The following is a 24,730-nucleotide window of genomic DNA, read 5'->3' on the forward strand; positions in this document are numbered from 1 at the left end:
CGGATTCCTTGACGTGCTAAATGACTGTGCCTTAGAGCAGCTAGTCATGGAGCCCACCAGAGGACAGGTGACTCTGGATTTAATATTGTGTGGTACACAGGACCTGGTTAGAGATGTCAGTGTTATGGAACCATTGGGGAACAGTGATCACACTGCGATCCGTTTCGACATGCACGTCGGGAGAAGAATACTGGGCAAATCTCTCACAAAAACCCTTTACTTCCCTCAAATGAGGAGGCTGGTTAGAAGGAGGTTGAAAGGGAAGGTAAAAAGAGTCCAATCTCTCCAGAGTGCATTGGCTGTTGGCAACCTTCAGTCTTGAAAGACTATGGTATTGCACTCTGAATGGTGGTTCTGGAACAGCGTCTAGTGTGGCTGAAAAGGCCAATTCGGGAGTGACAATCCCTTCCACACTGGGAGCAAGTGCAGTCTGTCCCTGGTCTGTCTCCCTGGCTGTGGGCCTTCCTTCTTTGCCTCATTCTGTTGGCCAAGTGTCTCTTCAAACTGGGAAAGGCCATGCTGCACAGACTGCCTCCAAGTGGGACACTCAGAGGCAAGGGTTTCCCACTTGTTGAGGTCCACTCCTAAGGCCTTCAGATCCCTCTTGCAGATGCAGAGTGCATGGAGGCTGCTTAAAACAACAGTAATAAAGGCCCAGCAGAGGTGTATACCACAAAGAAAGAAGGGTTCCACCAAATCCAGGAGGGTGCCCGCATGGCTAACGAGCCAAGTTAGAGAGGCCGTAAAGGGCAAGGAAGCTTCCTTCGGTAAATGGAAGTCTTGCCCTAATGAGGAGAATAAAAAGGAACATAAACTGTGGCAAAAGAAATGTAAGAAGGTGATATGGGAGGCCAAGAGAGACTATGAGGAATGCATGGCCAGCAACATTCAGGGGAATAATAATAGCTTCTTCAAATATGTTAGAAGCAGGAAACCCACCAGAGAAGCAGTTGGCCCTCTGGAGGGAGGGAAAGGGGAGATAAAAAGAGACTTAGAGATGGCAGAGAAATTAAATGAGTTTCTTTACAGCAGAAGACCTCGGGCAGGTACCACTGCCCGAGGAATTAAGTCAGATAGAGGTTAAAAGAGAAGACCTCCTCTTTCAGACCTCCTTGATAAATTAAAGATCAATAAGTCACGGCCCTGATGGCATCCACCCAAGAGTTATTAAGGAATTGAAGAATGAAGTTGCTGATCTCTTGACTAAAATATGCAACTTGTCCCTCAAAACGGCCACGGTGCCAGAAGATTGGAGGATAGCAAATGTCACGCCTATCTTTAAAAAGGGAAAGAGGGGGGACCTGGGAAACTATAGGCCGGTCAGCCTAACATCTATACCGGGTAAGATGGTGGAATGTCTCATCAAAGATAGAATCTCAAAACACATAGACGAACAGGCCATGCTGAGGGAGAATCAGCATGGCTTCTGTAAGGGTAAGTCTTGCCTCACAAACCTTACAGAATTCTTTGAAAAGGTCAACAGGCATGTGGATGCGGGAGAACCCGTGGACATTATATATCCGGACTTTCAGAAGGTGTTCGACACAGTCCCTCACCAAAGGCTACTAAAAAAACTCCACAGTCAGGGAATTAGAGAACAGGTCCTCTCATGGATTGAGAACTAGTTGAAGACCAGGAAACAGAGAGTGGGTGTCAATGGGCAATTTTCACAATGGAGAGAGGTGAAAAGCGGTGTGCCCCAAGGATCTGTCCTGGGACCAGTGCTTTTCAACCTCTTCATAAATGACCTGGAGACAGGGGTGAGCAGTGAGGTGGCTAAGTTTGCAGACATCACCTAACTTTTCCGAGTGGTGAAGACCAGAAGTGATTGTGAGGAGCTCCAGAAGGATCTCTCCAGACTGGCAGAATGGGCAGCAAAATGGCAGATGCACTTCAATGTCAGTAAGTGTAAGGTCATGCACTTTGGGGCAAAAAATCAAAACTTTCGATATAGGCTGATGGGTTCTGAGCTGTCTGTGACTGATCAGGAGAGAGATCTTGGGGTGGTGGTGGACAGGTCGATGAAAGTGTCAACCCAGTGTGCGGCGGCAGTGAAGAAGGCCAATTCTATGCTTGGGATCATTAGAAAAGTTATTGAGAACAAAACGGCTAATATTGTAATGCCGTTGTAGAAATCGATGGTAAGGCCACACCTGGAGTATTGTGTCCAGTTCTGGTCGCCACATCTCAAAAAAGACATAGTAGAAATGGAAAAGGTGCAAAAGAGAGTGACTAAGATGATTACGGGGCTGGGGCACCTTCCTTATGAGGAAAGGCTACAGCGTTTGGGCCTCTTCAGCCTAGAAAAGAGACGCCTGAGGGGGGACATGATTGAGACATACAAAATTATGCAGGGGATGGACAGAGTGGATAGAGAGATGCTCTTTACACTCTCACATAACACCAGAACCAGGGGACATCCACTCAAATTGAGTGTTGGGAGAGTTAGAACAGACCAAAGAAAATGTTTCTTTACTCAGCGCCTGGTTGGCCTGTGGAACTACTTGCCACAGGACGTGGTGACGGCATCTGGCCTGGACGCCTTTAAAAGGGGATTGGACAAGTTTCTGGAGGAAAAATCCATTACGAGTTACAAGCCATGATGCGTATGTGCATCCTCCTGATTTTAGAAATGGGTTATGTCAGAATGCCAGACGCAAGGGAGGGCACCAGGATGAGGTCTCTTGTTATCTGGCGCACTCCCTGGGGCATTTGGTGGGCCGCTGTGAGATACAGGAAGCTGGACTAGATGGGCCTCTGGCCTGATCCAGCGGGGCTCTTCTTATGTCCTTTGTCCTGTGATCTCTCGCGGAGAAGCCAATAAACGAACTGCCTTTCCGAGGAAGCGCTGTGGACTTTTGTGCGGGCGGGGCGGGCCTGGCCCGGACTGGAGAGCGAGCTCTGCGGCCCGCGGGGACCGGATCTGCTGCCCTTCGCCCCGACGGGAGCGCGCCGGCTCAGCCCCGCCGCCGGACTCCCGGGAACCGCCTCCGAGGGCGCCGCGGCTGCCTCTGAACATGGGCAGAGAGCGGGGCTCGCGTGGAAGCCGCCTCCGCAGTGCGCGGGCCGCCCCTTCCGGCCTAGCCCGCCCAGGCAGGCGCGGTCCAGGAAGCGGTGGCGGGGCGAGCGATGGGGCTTCCGAAGGGGCCGGCGGCGACGGCCCTCCTGGCCCTGCTGCTTCTGCGAGGTGAGCCCCCGAGGGGTGGGGCGGAGGCGTGCTGGGAAGGCGCTGCTGCTCCCTGCCGGGCGGCTACAGCTTGGCGCGGGGTCGGGCGCGGCGCAGGAGCAGCCGCTCGCCCCACTGACCGCCCCTTCGTGGGGCCCCTCTGTAGCTGTCGCCCGAGCGCGCTCGCTGGAGATCCGGGCGGAGCCGGCGGTGCGGGCCTTCGTGGGTGAGCCGGTGACCCTCAGGTGCTGGTTCGCGACCTCCGCGCCGCTCTCCGAGAAGCTGACCGTCGACTGGACGTTCCGGCCTTTGGCGGGGGGCAGCCTGGAGCCGGTGAGCGCGCGCCCGGGGCGGCTGCCGCGGAGGCCGGCGCGGGCGAGGGTGGGAGGGCGCCCGTGCGGAGCTTCGCCTGCTGCCGCCGTCGGAGGACGTGCTCGGGCTGGCGGCGAGAGGCGGCTCCCCGGGGACGCAGCACTCACTGCCCGCCCCCCCCCAGGTCTTGCACTACCAGCTGACTGCCTACCCGGCCACCAGTGGTCCCTTCCGCGACCGCGTGTCCTGGGCCGGGGACGTGGCCGCGCGCGACGCCTCCATCAGGATCGCCCATCCGACCGCGGCGGACAACGGCACGTTCACCTGCGCCGTGAAGAACCCCCCCGACGTGCAGCACAACCTCCTCGAGACTGTCCTGACCGTCACCCAGAGAGGTGCGCTCCCGTGCGGGTGGCCCAGGGAGCGGCTCCTGCCCCCCCCAGTCCACCGGGAGCGGGCGTTGTGGCACTTCTCAGCAGGCCTGGGAGCTCGGGCGGCAGCTGCCGTGGGCAGGGATGGAAGCAGCGCCCGGCTTGATCCCGGAGGGGTTCCACCCTCCCGCTTCCGAGGCTGTGGAGCCAGAGATTGCCCTGGTGGCTTCCTGGGGGGTTTGGGGTGCCTGGAAGATCCCCTTTGGACCTCTGAAAGACGGGCAGGCTTTGGCCCGAGGCCCCGGGCGCTGTGCCACTCCGCCAAGCGCTTGTTCTCTCCACAGGCACCTCCTTCCAGCTGACGTCGGCAGGGCTGCTCTCAGTCCTGGTCTTCTTTCCCTCAGCCCTCGTGGTGTGTCTGCTCCTGATCAGAATGGGCAGGAAGTTTGGGGTGCTGAAAGGCGGGAAGAGAGCCGGATACAAGAAGTCGTCCATTGAAGTTGCTGACGAGTGAGAGGCAAATGTTGTCTTGGGTGCCCCAGAAGGGCCTGGTGGGCCACTGTGAGACAGATGAAGGCCACCGGACTAGCTTCAGTTCGTGACCAGCCACCCGCTGGCCTAAGGGGAGGTATCTGCGCAGGCCTAAGTAGTGGGGAGCTGCTTGGGGGACAGGACATCCTTTCACAGGGGAGCTCTCTGGCACACAGGAGCTGAGTGCTGACGTGACCATCTCTCTGCTCTTCCTGCAGGTCTGAGCAAGCTGGCTGTGGGGCGAGACGAGCTGGCTGGTGCACGAAGTGCCTGGTAAGGAAACTTCTGAGTTGTCTGGTCTCCCTTGGGCAGGATCCGATCCGTCCTGAACCCTGAATTCTGTTTAGGCACGGGGGGGGGGCCTAGCTCAGGATCCTCCAAACTCTGGCCCGCGGTCTGCTAGATTGTGCATTCTGGGCACGGCGCAGTGGTGGCGAAGCTTCACTGTCCTGGCAGGCAGCACCAGCTTTTGTGCCATGTGACTGCAGAACCTTGTGCCAGAGCCATTTCTGCTGTAGACGGCTCTGTGCCCTGATTTCAGGGGGAGCAGCCTCCTGGCGCAAGGCCCTGCAATCACACAGTGTGAGAACTTGTCGCCATGCGCTAGAATGGTAAAGGTTTTGCCACCACCAAGCCCAAAATGAGGACTGGATCCAGCCCCTTTGGAGGCCCTGGCCTAGCCCCAGAAGCCAGTGGGTGAGTAAGGCCAAGACCCAGGGGGGGGGGTGACTGGCCCCTTTGCTCTGTGGTTCTTGCAGGCTTAGTGCTTAGAGGGTGTTTGGCTGTTGTGTGGTCAGTGGTGGGGGTGCAGCCAGCAGGTGGTGCTGCCAGTGCTGCTAATTCCCAAGCACATCTGTGCTCCTACATGCATCACACGCAGCAACTCAGATGGAACCAGCTGGAGGGCAGTACTTGGGCTATTACAGCAGGTGGTGTCTGGCAGTGTTGGGATTGTTGGCAGGTGAGCGTGCGAAGAACCGCAGAGTGCCTCAGAATTAGGCTGCCAGTAACCAGGAGATGAAGCCTTTAAGAACATCAGAACAGCCCCGCTGGATCAGACCAGAGGCCCATCTAGTCCAGCTTCCAGCATCTCACAGCAGCCCACCAAATGCCTAAATGCGGCCCACCATCTTTCAAAAGAAGGTGGAGTTTATTAAGGAATAGAGGCCAACAAGCCAAAGGCCTGTTCACTCTCAGTGACTTTGTTTAGGTCAGAGAACACTTGGGGTTAACGGCTGCAAGTGAAATAAAAATTGGGAGAAAGAGAGAGAGCACAGTCCTTTCTCAGCAAATTCTATGAATTGAAGTCAGACTGGCCCCAGAATCTACTTGTCCAAGTAGAAATTATTTGTGACGTGGCAGTGTGGCTTTGCTTGATCTCTCTCCAGGACACAGAAGAGGAGGAGGATCCTTACTGAGCAGAGGACCTCTGGAGGCTCTGGGACCTGTCCCCATCTGGTCTGCCACCAGTGGAACTCGAGGTCCTGCACATGAGGGGGTCGGAGGGGGCGATGCTGCTGCACCAGCCTCTGCTTTGTCCTGGGACTGGTCCAGATTCTGTGGCTGCTGCTTTGTTGGTGTGACTCTTCTTGTCCTGCATCTTTGAACTGAAAATGGGGCATGTGGGCTGCACAGCGGAGCCTTCACTGCGTTGGACTTGGCCAGGCTCGGCCTTGCATGCCTCCGTGTGCTGCCTCAAAGTCAGCTGCCTTGTCGCACTTGGCCTGTGAAGGGGCGTCTGTTTGCACAAACCTCCCACCTGCCGGGGGCAGCCCCCTGAGCTCAGAGCAGCATGGACAAAAATGTTCTGTGATGCATGGGGGGGGGGGAGTGCCTTGGGTCTGCTGCAAGCTGCCTTCCTCCAAGCCAAACCAGACCCTCCAGCACAAGCTGCTGGCAGCTCCCTGAGGGCTTAGGCAACAGGAGGTCCCTTTCCACTGTTGCTGCTGGAGATCCACCTTAGTGGGAGGTCTGCACCTATGCAGGACTCTGCAGGCCAAGCCCTGTGGAGTTGGTGTGGAGGAGGATCTGAACTGCGCTCGATGCAGGGAAATGCTGGTGGCAGCTGACCTGGAGGGGGCTGTGGGACTTCCGTACTTCCGGGGACCAGAGGGCCTCTCTGCTCCAGGCCCTGAGAAGGGCTGTTGCACAACAGTCCTTTGGCTGCTGCCCTCTCTCTGCTGCGTCAGAGGCTCACCTGCCCTTCTGTGTTGGGGCTGGCAGTGATTTAACGGGCTGGGATCAGGCCTTCAGCTGACCTTGCAGAACTTAACTCCATGTCCTGAATACTGAACTGTGGCTTAGCTTGAAGATGGTGAGCTGCCCAAAGAGGCACAGGTGTTTGGTGGATGGTGGGACAAGACAGCTCTGGGTAGGCTTGGGAGTTGGTCCTCTGCTTGTCAAGGACAGTGTCCCCTCTGGTCACTCTGATCGTTCTTCTGGACTGCTGCTCCTGTTCATGTGTGTTCTCACTCTCCCCATGAGTCTGTCTAGGACCTAGGGGGCTTCCTGTCTCTCTTGCTGGCAATAAACCTATCTGGACGAACCCAGTCTATAGGTTCATCTGATTTGTTGGACAAGGAGTGGGCAGATGAGGTTGAGGAGGGCAGGAGCAGATTCGACAAAGGACTACCCCCCCCCACCCCATTGCTTGGCTTTGGCTGAACACCTTTGCCTGTTGTGCAGAGGCTCTAGGGCAGTGGTGTCACTAGGATTTGCGTCACCCGATGTGAGAGGCCTGCGCATCACCCCATGCAGTGGGCGGGGCAACGCCCCAGGTGGAGGGCGTGGTGATGTACCATCGCTCCACCCCCACTGGTTTTTTGGCTGTACCTTTTGTTAGAACACAGATATTTCAGTCTGGTTTGTTTCATTGCATTCTGCATGAAATTACGCATTGATTATATATAACATGATGGTATCATTCCTCCAAATTCTGATTTTAGTGATTTTGAAAACTTCTAGAGTCACACACACACACACATCCCTGTGTCAACTTACTAACAACTTATTGCAGCAGTTCTCAGACTTTTAGCACTGGGTCCCACTTTTTAGAATGACAATCTGTCCAGGACCCATTGGAAGTGATATCATGGCCAGATGTGACATCATCAAGCAAATTAGAATAAATAATTATAAATAACTAAATTAAAATAAAAGAAACAATTAAATAAGGGAAAGCCAGTCATGTTCCACCAAGTGAATCTACTCTGAAGTAAGTCCTATTATGGTCAATGGGGCTTACTCTCAGGAAAGTGTGGGTGGGATTGCAGCCTGTGAGCCCAATCCTATGCATGTCTACTCTGAAGTAAGTCCCATAGTGGTCAGTGGGGCTTACTCTGTAGTCTGCCTGCAATAACAACCCCCCCCCCAAAGAATCAGTGAGATTTCCAGCCCTCCCCAGTGCCCAGTTTAAAGTTCTTCTATTTCAGGCATATCAATACAAAGACCCACCTGGCTTTACAAGTGCAGTATAGAAAACATTCTCCTCACCAGTTCAAGCCTCTTTTTGTCCTTTTTAGTGTGTGTGTGGGGGGGGGGGGGAGGTTGCCTTCTGGATCATTTGTTGCACTCCAGCTCCATTGGATTGGAGCCAGTCTGGTGTCCTCACATTCCCCTTTACCTGGCTGGCCCGACCACCAGAATTTTAGGGGTCCCTGGTCTGCCAAACCCAGTTGCTAACTAAAGATGGGGAGAGAAGGGGAGAAAAAAAAGGGGGGAAGAAAGGAAAAAGTCCCAGACGCGAGATAGTTACCTGACTTGTAGAGCAGTTGGATGGGGGGGGGGAGTCCTGTGGAGGACCCTCTAAGAACAGCCCCACTGGATCAGGCCATAGGCCCATCTAGTCCAGCTTCCTGTATCTCACAGCAGCCCACCAAATGCCCCAGGGAGCACACCAGATAACAAGAGACCTGCAAGGCTTCCTGGGAATTGTAGTTAAGAACATAAGACAGCCCCACTGGATCAGGCCATAGGCCCATCTAGTCCAGCTTCCTGTATCTCACAGCGGCCCACCAAATGCCCCAGGGAGCACACCAGATAACAAGAGACCTGCATCCTGGTGCCCTCCCTTGCATCTGGCATTCTGATACATAGCCCATTGCTAAAATCAGGAGGTCGTACATACACATCATGGCTTGTAACCCGTATTGGATTTTTCCTCCAGAGACTTCTCCAATCCCCTTTTAAAGGCGTCCAGGCCAGATGCCGTCACCACATCCTGTGGTAAGGAGTTCCACAGACCAACCACATGCTGAGTAAAGAAATATTTTCTTTTGTCTATTCTAACTCTCCCAACACTCAATTTTAGTGGATGGAAGCTAAGCAAGGTCAGGCCTGGTTCAAACTTGGATGGGAGACTGCCCAGGAATACCAGGCACTGTGGGCTTATATACCATAGTCTTTTAAGACTGAAGGTTGCCAAACAAAACATTAGTGAATGTCCCCTGGTTCTGGTGTTATGTGAGAGTGTAAAGAGCATCTCCCTATCCACTCTGTCCATCCCCTGCATAATTTTGTATGTCTCAATCATGTCTCCCCTCAGGCGTCTCTTTTCTAGGCTGAAGAGGCCCAAATGCTGTAGCCTTTCCTCGTAAGGAAGGTGCCCCAGTCCCGTAATCATCTTAGTCGCTCTCTTTTGCACTTTTTCCATTTCTACTATCTTTTTTGAGATGCGGCGACCAGAACTGGACACAATACTCCAGGTGTGGCCTTACCATAGATTTGTATTAGCCGTTTTGTTCTCAATACCTTTCCTAATGACCCTCTGATGTGGAGGGTGAGCCAGGGAGAGAGCGCATGTGGGCAGAAGCCCTCTCTTAAAAGGGTTTTTTTCCAGACCTGGAGCTGACCTCGAGCTGACCTGGATGTGCTTGCTTACTACACACAGTGGGGTACTTGGAATATGTAAAACATTGAAAGGATTATCAGCTAAATTCAATAGGGTCAAATGACTGTCTTCCTAGCTGGGAGAACTTACACAATACAGTAACCCAGTAAAGAAGTTTGGCCTGTGAGAAGTGTGGCCTACAACCAGATACAAAATCACAGCTAAGGGAAAAGGGGATTTTCATGTAACATCTCTGGTTCCAGCTGCAGGGAAGAGAATGTCGCAAGAACCCAGCTGCTGGATCAGGCCCATCGGATTCAGCAGCACCCTTGCAGTGGCTCCCTAGAGGCCCCAGTAGGGAAGGTCACATGCAGGGCCAGACTCTGTTGCTGCACTTGTGCTTTGGTGCTCATGAAGCAGGCAGCCTGGCCTGCAGCCCTTCTCTTCCCTGGGTGTCCTTGGGAGCTACTTCAATTGCTGCAGGTGGCACCTGCCCCTCTGTGGCTTGTCTTTACATCACCTGCCTGCCTCTGCCCTGTAATTTTTCTGGCCCTGTCCTCTCCTGCTGGAAACATGTCAGGGACCATGTCAGGCTGAAGGCCCTGAGCCAAGGTAATGCAGAAGAAAAGTTGGGATGTTTTGCAGAGAGCTGGGCTGCCTCTGTGCCCAGGGCTGGCCCAAGACCTCCTGAGGTGGCATGGCAAGCACCACCACCCCTTCCCTGATGCTGTGCCAGCCCCTGCCCCTCCCCCACTCCAGGGTTCTAGCTCAGCACACCCCACCCCATTTCCTCCAAGCCAGGGAGTGGGGGGGAGGAGCTGTAGAGGCAAGCAGGTTGAGGAGTGCCCCTCACAGATCCCTTGCCTGAGGTAACTACTTCAGTTGGCCCCCAGGGGGCTGCCCTCAGTTCCTTGTGTTGGGGAGGGGCTTGCCAACTGGCTGGGGGTTTGGGGGGGTCTGCTCCCCAAGCACAACAGGTCCAAGGCTGCCTGCCTGCTGTGCAGCAGGGTCACCTCAGCCTGGCTGCTGGAGCATCTGGTGCTTCTCTGCCTCTGCCCAGCAGGGGGAGCGGCTGGACTACTGCCACCTGAGTTCTGCCTGCATAGCCAGTCCGACACTGGGGCTCTCTGCTGGTAGCAGACGCAGTCCACCTGGACAGCTGTTGCCTTGGGTGGGTCCCTGCATTCCTCCTCCTTGGGCTGAGCCTGTCCACGCCTCCTGCCTTGGCTCCCGGCCGGACCCCCACCTACCTCCCTGCCCAGTCCACTGAGGCTCCCGCCAGCTGCCTGCAGGGGTGCTGGAGAAGGCTTGTGCCCTGTGTGAGGACCCTCCCGGCAGGGCCTAGGAGAGGGGGTAATTTGTACCTGGCCCCAGAGTCAGAAGGGGGCCCAGAAAGTTCCTGGAACTTGACATTTCCCTATCTCACCTGAACTTGCTGCCAGTGCACAACGCTGGGGTACAACCAGGTGAATGCAGTGCTAAAGGCTGCTGCAAGCCATGCACACCAGGCCCAGGAATGCATCCATGACTCTCCTGGCACAGTGTCAAATCTGGGAGGAAACTGGCCTGCCACCGTAGCTCTTTGGCTTGTGGATCCCATAATCCTGAAGGAGTGCGTAGAAGCTCAGGGACCCAGCTGTGGGACTGCAGCTGCTGCAGACGTTCATTTTGATCCATTCTAGTGTGCGCCTAAATATGATGATGCTAATTTTCTATATTTCAAAAATTTTAGAGAGACTTCGGAGCGTGTTTGGTTTTCCATATTACTTTATCCAGCTGCCAATACCGCATGGGCCGGTGGACCAGGGCTCTGCATCAAGAAGCCCAGTAGACCTGAGCTCCAAAGACTGTTGTGGCCGTTAGCACCCCTTTGGGAAGGGGCCCAGAAGAAACTTTGTACCCCCTGACAGAAATCTTCTCATAGGCCCTGCCTCCAGCCGAGTCCCCCGACGACACGGGGAGGGAGAAGCAGGCCCCTCCCTGGAACCTCCGGAGGGTCCGAGCGGGTGGCGCAGGTTCCACCGCGGTCCTCCGGGAAGCCCCGTCTGCGGACAGCAGCAGGGCACAGCCCTCGAGCGACGCTCCGGGGCTGACAGCCCGACCCTCTGCATGTCTACTCAGAAGTAAGTCCCATTAGCGTCAAAGGGACTTCCTCCCAGGAAAGCGTGGATACGATTGGGCTGTGAGCTCGCTCCAGGCGGACAGCCCCGCTCCAGCAGGCCTCCGCGCGGGAGAGAGGAGGCCGCGCCCAGGCCCGCCCCCAGCAGGACTCTGGACAGCGGCCCGCCCTGCTGCACGTGGCGCCTGCGGAGCCCCCCGCGCGACCCCGCAGCCTCTCGCCGCAGGACCCCAGCAGCGCCCCGCTGCGCGCAGGCGGGGCCAGCTCCAGGGCGGGGGCGCGCCTCCCCAGCCCGCGCTGCGGGGCCCTTCGGGGCGTGCGAGCTGTGCCCCCCCGCGCCCCCTCTCCCTCCCGGCCCGCCCCAGACAGGGGAGCGCAGCTCGCGGGGGGGCGAGCCTGGCAGGCGGCGCCCCCAGCCCCGGAGCGGCGCCAGCTGGGAGGAGCGGCCTCCGCCCTCGCGGTGCCCACTGGCCGCCCTCCCTCTCCGGGCTGCGTCCGCCAACCACAGCGCGGAGCGCCCCCGTTCCGCGGCGGCGCAGCCCCTCCAGCCGACCGGCCATCTTGGAGCCGGCGCCGCCGAGCGCGGGGGATGCGGGAGACGAGGCCACGGGCCGCGGGCTGGGCCGGGGAGCTGCGCCAGTGACCGCGCCGTCCTGCCAGAGATGCGCCCCGACGACGGCCGCGGGCTCCCGCAGCCCGCCCCGGCCCCTCTGCTGCTGCTGCTGCTGCTGGGTAAGGCGGGCGCGGGTCTCGGGGCGGACGGGGCGGAGGACCGTCGCGCCCCCGCCAGGGGCTGCCGAGTCGGGCTCGGGCTGGCCAGCTGCGGCTCGTCCTGCGCCCGGCCGCGTCAGCAGCAGCAGCAGGTCACCGCGGCGAAAGGTCCGGCGGTGCTCCTTGCCGGGGAGGAGAGTGCGCGTCCCCGCCAGCGCTGCTGCTCCGGCGGGAGGACGGGCGAAGGGCCGGCTGTGCCCCGCGCTCGCACCCGAGCTCCCCTCCCCCGGCCCAGGCTCTGCCCTCGGAACGCCACGCGTGTTCCGTGGCTCCTTCCCCGCCCGGCTCCCGGGAGCCCTCCTTTCCCGCACTGGTTCCCACTGATGGGGAGGGGAGGGAGCAAAGCGTGCTCTGGTCGGGGGCAGAGTTACCTGGCAGGCTTTGCACTCCTGCCCCCCCCCACTAGAAGCCGTCCCCGCAGGCCAGTTCCATGGGGGGGGGGCTGCCTACCACCCCGGGAGGCCAATTCACTGCTCCGGGCGCTTGAGGGAGGAGGGGCAGGCAGTGGGGAGTCGACCCCACCCTCTTCAACTTCCCGGTGCCGGGCAGCCTGCCAACGCGACACGTGCTGCGTCCTGCAGTGGGGGGCAGTCGCGAAGGCCTCCTCGAGGTAAGGCAATGTTTGCGCCTTACCTGGGGGCTGCACTGCAGCTGGGACGTTGAATAGAACTGGGCCCTCTGGCGGCCTCCTCCTCACTGCAGGTCCAAGTGCGGCTGCGAGCAGCCTGCTGCTGGCCTTGTGTTGTTGCCATCTGATGAGCCTTTCCGGAAGCAGGCTCTGTGCTGCTGCATTGGGGGGGGGGGGAGCTGCAGGTTCTGCAGCAGGCAGGGACAGGCCTGGCCAGGCCAGGCGCAGGGTTTCTCTGGAGTCAGCAGGAGGGGGTCAGCAGAGGTGTGTCCGTGACCTTGGAGCAGAAACCCCCCTGCTCCAGAGGCCGCCTTCTTTCTTGCCTGAGCACCAGCTCCAGACACCTACGCCCCTCTCCCAGCTTTGGCTGCCAGGCAAGAGCAGACCCCCCCCTTCCTGCAGCACCAGGCCTGAGGCTTGGGGGCACATGGATGGGTGGTGCCCTTGAGGGAGAGGCAGCTGCTGCCAGCATCCTGGGGCAACAGAGACAAGACTGCATCAGTGGGCTTGGTGGAGCAGCGGCCACTCCCCGCTGATCCTCATGTCACTGCAGTGGGTGCAGGAGCGGGCTGGCTTTCTGCCACTGTGAGCTCTGTGCAGTGAGCCTGAGTGGGAGGAGGAGAAGACAGCAAGCAGAGGCTGTGCCCCCTGCCCAGCAGGGCCCAGGATGCACCCAGCATCCCCCACAGGCAGGGCAAGGACGGACATGCAGATCTGCTCCACTGCAACTGTGGGGGTGTCCAGGCAGAGGCTTCCTTGCTCTGCTTGGTGTTCCCCCTGCCCCAAGAGAGGTACGCAGGTGGGGATGGCGGCCGGGGCAGGCCCAGGGGATGGGCTGACACCATCTCCCCCTCTTCCTGGCAGTGCCAACCGACCTGGGCATGGAGATCATGGCTCCCCCCACCATCCTGGCCCTGAATGGCTCCTCCGTGCGCCTCACTTGCACCTTCAACTCCTGCTACCAGGTGGAGAAAAAGCAGTTCTCTCTCAACTGGACCTACCAGGGCTGCGACAACTGTAGTGAGGATGCAGTGAGTACCCTGGGACCCGTGGGGGGGGGGGAGAGGCTGGGGCTGGGCCAGACCCACCGAGCAGTGCCACTTGCCACACTGGCACCGGGCTTTTCCGTGGGGGCAGGTGCTGTCCACGGCTGTTGCCCAGACAGAGCCTGCCTGGAACACAAACCCACTGATCTGGCAGCCCATTCGCTCATCCCAAATGGCGCAGGGGCCTACTTGTGATCGGTCTGTGAAAAGGACACACGCTCTTAGTTGTGCCCAGAGGCACTCTTTTTGAGTTCACAATTCTGGCGAGAAATTCTGGTGCCTGATGCACCAGTTTGGGGTGCATCAATCCCCACCCAACCCACGCCTGGAAACCGTTTCTGAGGTGACTCTCCTGCTTGTGCTTCTGAGATTCAGTCATCTTGATGCCGTGAACCAAGAACTCTCACTGAACTCTGGCCAAAGTAACCTCATTTTAACCTCCGTTCTGACTCTGGTCTTAAAGATACTTGTTAGCAAGAAGCTGCAAGCCAGCCCTCGTCCAGTGTCTTGTCCTAGAGGCAGCAGGGCCTCAAGGGTCAGTCTGCAACAATACCTCAGAGCCAGGGCAAGCTAGCTCTCAAAGTGCCTGTGGTCTCTTATCTCTCCAGTACGTCCAGCTCACTATGGTAAAGGGTGGAGGGACTGGGCAGTGAAAGTGGAAAGTTACTGGACCCTTGTCCCCTTAGCTTTGCTAGCCATGCCTGTGAGTTGAAATGAGTATTAAAAGCTAGCTGCGTCTAGCTGCACTTGCGCATGATCTGAGGCAAAGACCTCCTTGCTTTGGTACCAGCAATAAACAAGCTGTTTTCTGCTATACCTTCCCACAGAGTGTTAAATTGGGATGTAGCACAGCAGCAACTGTGACCCTGCACATGCCCGATCTCGTCTGATCTGGGAAGCTAAGCAGGGTCAGGCCTGGTTAGTACTTGGATGGGAGACCGCCTGGGAATACCGGGTGCTGTAGGCTTCTACCAGAGTCTTTCGAGACTGAAGGTTGCCAACCACCACTGCCTGTAACAAACCTCACGCTGCCTTTGTGGGTTCAAGGGCAACAATCTCTCTCTCTCTCTCTCTCTTCTCTCCCCAGTTCCTGCATTTTAAACTGAAGGCTCTTCCAATCGAACCAAACCGCTTTGGGGGCCGCGTGGAGTTCACAGGGAACCCCACCAAGAATGACGTCTCCTTCACTCTCCACAATGTGCAGCTGGACGACGAGGGGCTCTATCGCTGCTATGTGATGAATCCCCCCGATCGGCACAAAGGCATCGCCAAGATTGACCTGAAGGTCATCACAGAAGGTCAGTGCAGAGGCTGAAGGCCCTCCTCCCACATCCGCTTCAGTCCCTGTCCCTGATGAGGGGATGATGAATGCTCAGCACTGGAGGAGGCTGGGAGTGCCTGATGTGTCCACAGGAGAGCAGGGACCCGCAGGAACAGTTGGAGCAAAGCACACTGACTTGGAACAAGGCCGCTTCCTGGAAAACCCCCCTGCCCTCCTGCATAGACACAGCCCTCCAGGGGTCCCCAGCCTGCTCCCCCTTTCAGCTAGCAGCCCGCTCCTGCTGTTGGGCACTGCAGGGTCCTCAGGCTTCCCTTGGCTTTCAAGAGGAGGAGCTGCTCTCCCCACCCACCCCACACCCCCAGGCCTACCCCACACTGCCAGGTGAGTGTCCTCCCACCCTCCTTCCCAAGGTGATTGTGCCCCTCCTGCCTCTGCTTCCAGAGCCTCCAGAGCGTGACTCTACAGTGGCTGTGATTGTGGGTGCCTCGGTGGGCGGCTTCCTGGCAGTGGTGATCCTGGCCCTGGTGGTGGTCAAGTGTGTCCGCCGGAAGAAGCAGCAGAAGCTCCACACGGATGACCAGAAGACGGAGGAGGAGGGGAAAACCGATGGGGAGGGGAATCCCGAGGAAGGCCCCAAGTAGAGCAGGCCCTGGCCCCAGCCCCTCTCCCCACCTGCTTTGTCCAGGGGGGGAGAGGGTCCCTTTGCCCAGTCCCACTTGTCCACCCCACCCTTCCCAGATATGGACACAGCTGCTTGACTGTGGAGGGACAGTGCCAGGGCAGGGGGAGGGGGGCTTTGTCTGCCAGGCTGTGTAGGTTGGTTTCTGGAGGTGGGCGGGGCGGAGGTGGCCAGAACAGGCTAGACTGCACAAGGGGAAACCAGCCCTTAAAGCCCCTGGAGACAGGCTCCTCCCTGCTGGTGGTGGAAGTGGGTGCAGCAGGTCCAACTTGGGGGGCGCCCCAGCCCTAGCAAGGCTGCACACTTGCTGCACAAGGCTTCCCATGGGGGCTTCAAGGTTTCCTCCTTGATCAGCCGCTGAGCCCATTGCAGAGGAAGCTCAGCCAAGATGATGGGTCTGGGGGGGATGTGCCTGCCCTGGCCTGGCAGTTCTGAGGCTGCCGCCCTGGGGAGGGGGAGTGCTGAGAGAACTAGTTTCCACGGGGGGCATGCAGGCAGGACTCTTCTTCCTGGTACAAAAACTGCCACTTCTCGCCTTCCTGCCAGAGAAGGGAAGCACAACCTGCAACTGCCAAGACAATTCACTGCCAGGGGTGGGGAACACACACGCATGCACACACACACACACACACACACACACACACACAGCCCAATCCTACAGAGTACTTCCTGCACTCCCAGCAGTGGGTGCCTGCAGCTCCTCCCCCCTGCCCCCCATCTGGGTGTCCCTTGCACAGTGCAGAATATCCTAGGGTTGGGTGGGGGGCTGGTTTTCCAGCAACCAGTTGGGGGGCATCTCTTTGAGGATCATCCACAAAGGCTCGGGGGGACGACGACTCTGGGTGCCCTCTCCTGACCTTTCTCCCTTGCCAGGAACACTCTGAGGGCTCCCAAGAGGGCCCTTGGGTGCTGGGGGAGCCTTGCCTGGCAGATATGGTCTGAGTGCCACCTCCCCCCCACCAGCCACATTACCCCACCTGGCTCAAGGGCGGTTCCTGCCACAAATGCTGTGGGGCTTCCCTCAGGCTGTCGGGAGAGCCTCTTGCTGCCGGAGCTGAGAGCAAATGGGGCAGCAGTGGTTGAATGTGCTGGCAGGGAGGCTGTCCCAGGGGCATGGGGTGGGGGCATGGGGGAGTGTCACACTGCTCCTGGCTGCCTACCAAGTTGCTCACTTAGAACCCTATGGAGGGGGGAGGGCTCCTTCCCCCAGGAGGCCCCCCTGCTCAGGTGAGCCAGCAGCTCCTCCGCAGCTGGGTTGAGGGTGCGGCCTGCAAGCCCCCTCCCCTGCTTCCTTCTGCCCCTTCCCGAATTGCACTTTGCCCTCCTGCCACCCACTCTGCTGCCATCCTCCGTCCTTGCGCCCGCTCACACTCGCGCTGCTCAGCACGGCTGCGGACCCTCCACCGCTGCTTTCTTCCTTCTTTGGCCAAATTTGCAGCTTGGTTCCCACCAAAGTCTCGGCATGGAATGTTTCTCAACTGCTTCCTGTGCGTGTACAAAAAATACTTTGCACTGACTGGTTCTTTGTGCTGCTGCTTGTTGGGAATAAACATTTCTCAACCTGGGAATCAAAGCATTCAGTCAAATAAAGTGAAACTGAGGACTCGCCTCTCCAAAGGTTCCCGGCTCCGCTTCTTTCTTGCAGTGGCTGTGGGTGAGCCTGGGCCTCTCGGCCTGGGCCCCTTAAGGGGGCTTTCAAAGGTGGCAGTGCCTGGTCTGAGGACTCCTAGGGGCCCTGAAGGCAGCTTACCCCTCGATCAAATGCAGCAGTCAGGGCAAGCGTTCTTCTGAACATGTGTGGAGTGCCTTTCTCCTGCTCCTGAACAATCACAGCTTGCTCCACTCACTGGAATCAGAGGTGCCATTCCAGAGCCCAGACTAGCTGCTGCCTGCCAGCTTGGGAGCCAGGGCGGCGAGGGGCAGCAGCACAAACCCAGGGAGGGGAACGCGGGGCGGGGCGGGGGGGGGCAACCGAAGTCACAGCAGGCGCCCAGCTCACCAAAGTCAGTCCGGAGTCGGATGGGGACCTCCAGTGCTTTCCTTCTGGGCGAAGAAGAACGAGACCCCCGCGCCTCTCCTCTGCGCTTGGGACAGCCTTCGCCCCCCCCCCCCGGCGCCTGCCTGGTCCCTGCTCTCTCTCTCTCCAGTCCAGACCGGGCTCCCTCGCCTGCCTGCCTGCCTGAGCCCACCCCGCTCCCCGACGGCCCGCAAACACTTTCGGGGGAGCAGCCCGGGGAACTCTCCTGTCCGAAGAGCCCGCCCCGCCAACAACCCTCTGGAGCCTGGCAGGAGCAGCGCGTGGGCGCCCTGCTCTCGCTGTCCGCCGACGGAGCGGGCCTGGCTGGGAGCGTTGCGCCCGCCCGCCCGCCCGCCCGCAGGGAGGGAAGGAGGCCGCGGGCCGGGCTGCGCACTCACCCGCGGGGCGCCTGCCCTTCCCGCCGCTCCGCTCGCTCTGCTCCGGACGGTCCCGCGGCAGCGCAGCCAGACCCGCCTGCGGAGGCAGGCTCTCTGCTCGCGCGCGGAGGCAGCCGGACGGCAGCTCGAGGTCGCGGCGGGGGGCGGGGCTTGGGCTGCGGGACAGGCCCCGCCGAAAGGAGCGCGCTCCGCGGGGAGAAGCCGGCTCAGTGCGGCGGGGGCTCGGCTCTGGGTCGGTGGCGGACGGGCAGGCGCCATCGCGCCTCGGAGCCCCGGCCCCTGTGCCTGGAAGGAGCGGGGTCTGCCTCTGAGCGGCCCCTCCGAGACCTCCGCCCGTCGGGGGGGGGGGCAGGGAGACTTGGGGGCAGTGGCACAACAGGCTCAGTCAGCCCAGAGAAGCTCCGCTCTGTCCTGCCCCACCTTCGGACCAGGCGCTGCGAACAGGGGTCTGCCTGGAGTCAGGCCAGCCCTCCCTCAGCCTGGCTTGCTACTGCTGCAGGGGAGCCCCTCCCCAACAAGCGGGAGCCCCCAGCACAGATGAACCTGGTGGGACGGGGTTCAAGCGCTGCAGGACAACTGGGGGGGCACCGGCTGAATCCTCACTCCCTTCCTGGGTGACCTGGAAGAGCCTCTCTTCCTCTGGCCCACCTCACAGGAGTGTCAGAAGAGCTGGAGGAGCCTGTGCAGGCAGCCCGGAGCTCCTTGGCAGAATGGGTGGCACCCTGAACACTGCTGCCGGGTGTGTCGGTCTCAGGGGTGTACCTGGTGCCCAGCACAGGCTACTCAGACCGAGGGGCTCCCCTCCCCAGTCAGGCCCTGGAAAAGTGGGGGCTTGGAGCAGTGGGTGTGACCCTGCAGAAGCCAAGTGTGCCTGCTCCTGGGGCAAGGAGGCCTGTGACTTCTCTATGGGGCAGGCAGCGCACGTTGGGAGTCACAGGCCTGGCTGGCTTCCTTGGGGCAGCTGTCAGAGTCACGACCCCGGGTTGCCACTGAGGTGACCCCAGCCCAAGCTCTGCCTGAAGTATTTGATCAGGGGTGGCTATTTCACAATGCCAGTTGTCACTTCAGGTTATTGTGGCCATCTTGTGATGACGTGTGACTTTGCCCTCAGGGTTGGGAGAGGAAGGTGATGGGACTGTCACTGGCCAACTCCTTGCACAAAGAGGCTTCTTGAGAGAGGTGCATCTTCTTGCCCTCCTCAATGCAAGTCAGAGACAGCAATGGCTGGAGGAGGAAGAAGGAAGTGGGTGAGATGGGTCAGGACCAAGGGCGGACGGGCAGGCAGGCAGGCTGGCCTAGAATAGACCTGGAAACATGAGTCTTGCTGCAGCTCACTCCAGCCCACCCACTCTGACCCAGAAGGAGCCAGGAGCTCTGGTTTCCCCCTGCCATACTGGGAAGGTGACACCTGTCTGCAGAAGCTGGCAGCTGTGGCCCAGGGATGCTTGGCTTTTCCTGAAACCAGACCCTACACCTTGTGCCCAACAGCCTAAGCCTCCTCCAAGGCTCCGGAAGAGAGGTGGGGGAGAGGAGGGAGGCGGTTTGGAGCACGGAGCCAGCTAGAGACTTTCCTTGTGGTTGGCCCAGCAGAGAGACTCTCTCTGGGTTTGGCGGAGGCCCAGAAGTGTGGACGGTGAGAGGAACCAGCCCAGAACAAAGCGCCTTTGGGCACAGCCAGAGCCCCTTTCCCTCCTCCTTGAATAACTGCTCGACAGAGGGGCCGGGTGACAGGCTTTCTGGGCAGGCAAGAGCGCTTGCTCCTCTCCTGGAGAAACCCTGCCTGGGAGGACATCTGCCCTCATCCACAGGCCTCGCCTCTGCCAGGTCCACACAACCTTCCAGAGTGTCCCGATTTCCACTCCTGTCCCCTTTGGAGGACATGGCGAAGTCAGCACTTCTCAGAACACCTGCTGGGCTTTGCGCCTTGGCCCTTGTCTATTTTTGCCCCGCATGATCCATCAGAGAGAGCGCATGGAGGGCACCCTGACTGATGTCTTGCGTCAGCCTCAGCACCTGGTGTGGAGGAGGCAGTAAACAGCCCCCACCTCTCCATCAAGGTGCACATTGATTTCCAAAAAGGGAGCCAGCAGGGGCAGGCGCGCGCGCACACACACACCTACTGCCTGGAGGCTTCTTTGTACAGAACTGCAGCAACCTCCGTGTGCCATTGGGGGGCTCCAGTTTCCTTACCCCCCCCCCCACTGATGCTGGGATTTTCAGAGGAGAGTTGAGAAGGGCCAAGCTTCCAGCCCCTCCCCCCCAGGAAAGTCCACCTATGCACCAGCTCCCCCAAGTTGGCCACCGTTCCTACGATAAATGGTGGCATTCCTTGCCACCGGACTTTGTGACAAGCTCAGAATGCTGGGGAAACAGCTTGGGCCAAGTGATGCCCAGACCCAGAGCTTACCCACCAAGTTAGCGACATAGACCCTGCATGTTCAGAGGACCTGAAGGAGAAAGTGGCCTTCGCATTGCCCTGCTTGTGAGCTCCCTGCGGTTCGGGGCTGAGAGGGGCATCGAGAGCAAAGGATGGCAGATCTGAAGGTGCCAGTGCAGCCCTGTCTGCTGCCCAGGATGAGCAAGCCTGGTTCAGGTCAGGGCCTGGCTGGGAGACTGCAGAGGAGCCCTGTCCCTGCTGGGCACTGGGCTCCTTGGCTAGAAAGAACCCCCCATTTGCTGCCCCTGGGAGGGGAATCTCCCTCCAGGCCCCAGGCTGCTCCCTGTCTGTCTTGCCACCAGGCCATTCTGGAGCAGCCCTCCAAGGGGACCCAAGAGGGCATCCAGCAGGGACTTCCTGTGAGGTTCCAGAACCAGGCACAGTCTTGAGCCTCCTTTCCAGCTTGCGTGCAGCTGAGGTCAGAGCCTTACTGCTCCTTGCCCTGGCCGGTCATCCAAGGAGCCCCACCTGAGTCGGCTCTCTGCAGTGGCAATCCTGCACCAGTGGAGGGAGGGACAGGAAGCAGCTCCCCTCCCCATGCAGAGCTGGCACCCAGAAGGTTTGCAGGGAGCTTCTGGCAGCCTGACAGCTCCTTCTCTTCCACAGCACAGTTCCTGAGTCATGGCTCCTTCCTGGCAGGTTCCAGAGGAGCAGCATCCCAGTATCCTTGCACAGCCCCAGCAACCAGCAAAAGGTGCACCATTCAGGAGACCCTGCAGCAGACTCCCCCCCCCCCCAGTCCAGCTGGGCACCTGCCCCTGAGCATGAAGCCCACAGGCAGCCAAGCAGGCTGGGCTGTTCTGCCTTCTCTGCTGGGTCTCTGACAAAAAAGGTGGGCTTGAGAGGGGAGAGGCCCCTGGAAAGGTTTACCAAGGAGCTGGGAATGTACAGGCATCTCTGTGTTTCCTGGCAGTGAGTGGGGGGGGGGGGAGGAGGGCTCCAAGGTGATCCTAGCTATTACAGTTTGGTTGGAGGAGCCCCCCCCCCAATACTGGGGTGGCTTATTGTGGAACCCATTTGTCAGGCTGGTTTTGGCTAAACAGGAGGAAGGACCTCCAATGTGGAGGGGCGTATACCACAGCTGTTGTGGGGGCCTGGGTTCTTTCCCCCAGGGCCAGTTTTGGTCAGCGGGGCTTTGCTGGGCCAGACTCCAAATGCAGAATCCCCCCCCCCCACTCTGTGAAGCCAAAGACAGAGGAGGCCTTTGCCAGCACAGGGACCTGCCTTTTCTGGGCCAGGCCCACCACTCCCTAGCCTCATCTCTTCTGCACCGGCTGGCAGGGACAGCTGTCCAGGCTTTGGGCACAGAGGGGTCTGAGGAGGAGCTCCACACCTGACCTGGTGAAACACGCGCTGCCTCTACTGGTCCTGGGCAGGCTGGGTGCTCTGTGGGAAGCCTCCCAAAAGGCAGGCAGGTGGGTGGGCAGGTGGGCCAGGCTGAAAGAGCACAAGCCCACAAGCAGCCCCTGCTCAGAGCAGAGATGCCTGGCCGGAGGAGTGCTGGCTGCTGCTGCTGAAGTGCCTGGCACAGCCGCGCTGGTGGCCCACCTGGCTCAGGTGCCCAGACCGAGCCAGGAAGCAGAGTGCTCCAGGCAACAGAGGGGCATGAGCAGCCCATAGCAGAGGACCTGCCTGGCTCCCTGGCTTGAGTCCAAGCGGCAGCAGCCCCCTGCCCACTTGGGGTGGCATGACAGCCCCTTCTGGGGCAAACAAGGCCGGGTGGCAGAGCTCGGCCCAGGAAGCCCCACTCCAGGTAGGCTCTCCTGGGCTCACCCGCTCCCTCCCTTGCACCACCAGGGGGGGCAGGCAGGGCTCACTGCGTCAGGAGGCTGGGAAGGTGCTGAGGCAGCAGAGCTCACAGGCTGCTGTCCTTGAGAGGCTGCTCATTCCCTTGTCTGCCTCCATCACTCTGCACAGGCCTGCCCTCCAGGAGGGAGGGAGGGAGGGCCTTCCGAGGGTGGACCAGCTCCTCTAGGCTGCTACGGAGGGCCACGGTGGCCGGGATGCTGGGAGGCCCACCTGAGCCTGGCCAGGCCAGTCTTGTGTCAAGGAGCCCCCTGCTGACCCTGGAGAGGCCAGGGGCAGGGTGTCTGGTTTGCAGGCACTTACGCCAGCGATGAGGGACCAGCCATGGCAGGCATGCTGGGTTCCTCCTGAGCGCCTGCAGATGTGGTGAGTGGTGTCAGCATGTTCCAGGCAGGCTGCTGGAAGAGCTGCCTCTGCATCCATCGCACCAGAGAGCTGGAAGCCCCTCCCCCAATCGTGCCTTAAGAGACCTGTGACTGGCAACCTGGGCTTCCCCATTGGACATCTTGCTGGGGGGTGTGTGTCAAGGATCCCCTCTGGCCTTGGTCTTCCCCTGCCTTGTAAGTGGGACTCCCGGGCCTTTTGCTGTGGCCCTGGGATGACACCTGGGGTGTGACAGGCACAATGCGCCCGTGAGAGTCAGTCCCAAGCAGTGCCTGGCCTGTCCCCGCTCCGCAGCGTTGGGACAGAGAAAGATTTGGTCTTGCTCTGACTGCTCACTGACTCAGAAACTCCACCTGACTCAGTGCCCAGTCCTACCCAGTCTTCCAGTGCCGGTGCAGCTGTGCCAATGGGGCATGCACTGCACCTTGGGGTGGAGCAGGAGTCACAGAGGCCCCCTTAAAGGAGGGACCGTTTGTTCCCTTACCTTGGGGCTGCATTCCGGCTGCAGGGGTGCTGGAAAACTGGATAGGATTGGGCCCTCAGGGCGCAGTCCTAACCACTCTTCTAGCAGGGATGTAGCAGTGCCCTGTGGCCTGCTCTGCATCCAGCAGTGGGGAGGCAGTCAAGGGGCCTCCTCAAGGTCAGGGCTTGTTTGTTCCCTCACCTTTCGGTTGGACAGTTGGTTGGGACTGTGCCCTGAGTGAGGTTTAAATACCTTTAGAACAACAGCTTACATGAGCAAATTGGTGCAGCCCTGGAACTCTCCCTAACCTGGTCACTCCTGCAAGCCCGAGGGGCCTGTCCCCGGCCATTTCCAGGGTCTGGGACAGGCCGAGCTGTCTCCCAAAGGCGGCCTTTCAGAATCTGCCCAGCCAGCGTCTTCCTCCCTCCGCGGAGCAATGGGGACTTCTCTTCCGTCTTCAGGCCGTTGGAACACCTCAGTCCTGCCCAGTGCTGGGACCCGCACGTGTGACCGCACTCAGGTCAGTCATCCGAGACAGGCAACTTAACCCTTTCCTAACAGTCGCAGCCCCCAGGTTGAGCTGCCGCATCTCGCTTGGGGGGGGTGCAGGGCTCCGGGTCCCGCTTCGGCCAGCACCGAGAGGGCCCCCTGCCTTCCCCTCCCTTCGAGGGAGCCCCCAAGTCCCGCCAGCGGCCGAAGTCCTGGCGCTCTCCGGCCGAAGGCTGCGGTGGGGGCTGGCGGTCCAGGAGGCGTCCTCCCCGCCCCTCGCCAGGCACTGCTCGAGGGGGCGGGCCACGCAGCGCAACTTCGGGAGCGCCCTCGCCGCCGCCGAGCCACAGGCAAACTTTCGCCCGCGTCGGGCACCGGCCAGGCGGTCACTGCGGCGGGCTCGGCTCCGGCGGGCGGGCGGGCGGGCGGGCGCGACCCTGCGAGGACATGGCCGGGGGGCCCCGCGGCTGGCTGGGCGCCGCCTTCCTGGGTAAGTGGCCGGGGCCGGGCGAAGAAGCGGCAGCGGGGACCGGGAGCGCGAGGGCAGCCGCGAGTTCCGCTGCGCAGGACGGGCAGGCTGCGGCGCGGAGGGCTGCCTGCCAACCAGCCCGCCCGCCCGCCCGCAGCACCTCCGCTCGCGGGAGCCTGGGCTGCGGGAGCGCCGGCTCGGGACCCCCTGCGGAGGGGCTGCAGGCTGGAAGCTCCCGCCGTCGGTGCTCCCGAGGCGAGGACATGGGGGTGGACGCGCCTTGGCCGAGGGCCCGTCCCGTCCCCCGAGCCGGAGCCCGCAGTGCCGCCCAGCCCCGGCGCGGAGAACTCTGTGCATGCTCTCGCGCGCCCTGCTGGCCCGTCCCGGGCGGGGCTCTGCGGCGGCGGCGCGGGGACGAGGCCCGGCTTCGCAAGGAGGGGCGGGCAGAGCTGGGACCGGCACGGGAAGGAGGCCGTCGCAGGTCTCGGGGCGCCGCCCCCGCCTCCAGCATCGCCCTCTCCGGGCCCCCCAACC

General features: G+C 60.0%; 2 protein-coding genes and 1 pseudogene across 3 annotated transcripts; all 3 read left to right on the plus strand.

The window, feature by feature from the left end:
- The first annotated feature begins 3,096 nt into the window (after positions 1-3,096).
- LOC136662361 (myelin protein zero-like protein 3) lies at positions 3,097-6,916 on the plus strand. 2 transcript variants are annotated; one of them, XR_010794979.1, is made up of 6 exons: positions 3,097-3,187; positions 3,333-3,499; positions 3,663-3,873; positions 4,194-4,477; positions 4,599-4,653; positions 5,769-5,801. XR_010794979.1 is itself a non-coding variant. In XM_066639573.1 (6 exons), exons 1-6 carry the CDS (start codon positions 3,130-3,132, stop codon positions 5,796-5,798), a joined length of 687 nt encoding a protein of 228 aa, XP_066495670.1. In that variant the 5' UTR covers positions 3,097-3,129; the 3' UTR covers positions 5,799-6,916. The 2 variants fall into 2 exon arrangements, 1 of the variants encoding a protein (XP_066495670.1); XM_066639573.1 differs by having other exon boundaries at positions 4,194-4,359; positions 5,769-6,916.
- A 4,966-nt stretch (positions 6,917-11,882) lies between these two features.
- SCN2B (sodium voltage-gated channel beta subunit 2) lies at positions 11,883-16,826 on the plus strand. The gene is made up of 4 exons (XM_066639560.1): positions 11,883-12,059; positions 13,591-13,757; positions 14,860-15,070; positions 15,496-16,826. The coding sequence occupies exons 1-4, from the start codon at positions 11,990-11,992 to the stop codon at positions 15,693-15,695; spliced, it is 648 nt and encodes a 215-aa protein (XP_066495657.1). The 5' UTR covers positions 11,883-11,989; the 3' UTR covers positions 15,696-16,826.
- LOC136662874 (5S ribosomal RNA) lies at positions 14,620-14,739 on the plus strand (annotated as a pseudogene).
- Positions 16,827-24,730: the final 7,904 nt, after the last annotated feature.

The sequence above is a fragment of the Tiliqua scincoides genome, chromosome 11, assembly GCF_035046505.1.
Source record: "Tiliqua scincoides isolate rTilSci1 chromosome 11, rTilSci1.hap2, whole genome shotgun sequence".
Taxonomy (NCBI): domain Eukaryota; kingdom Metazoa; phylum Chordata; class Lepidosauria; order Squamata; family Scincidae; genus Tiliqua; species Tiliqua scincoides.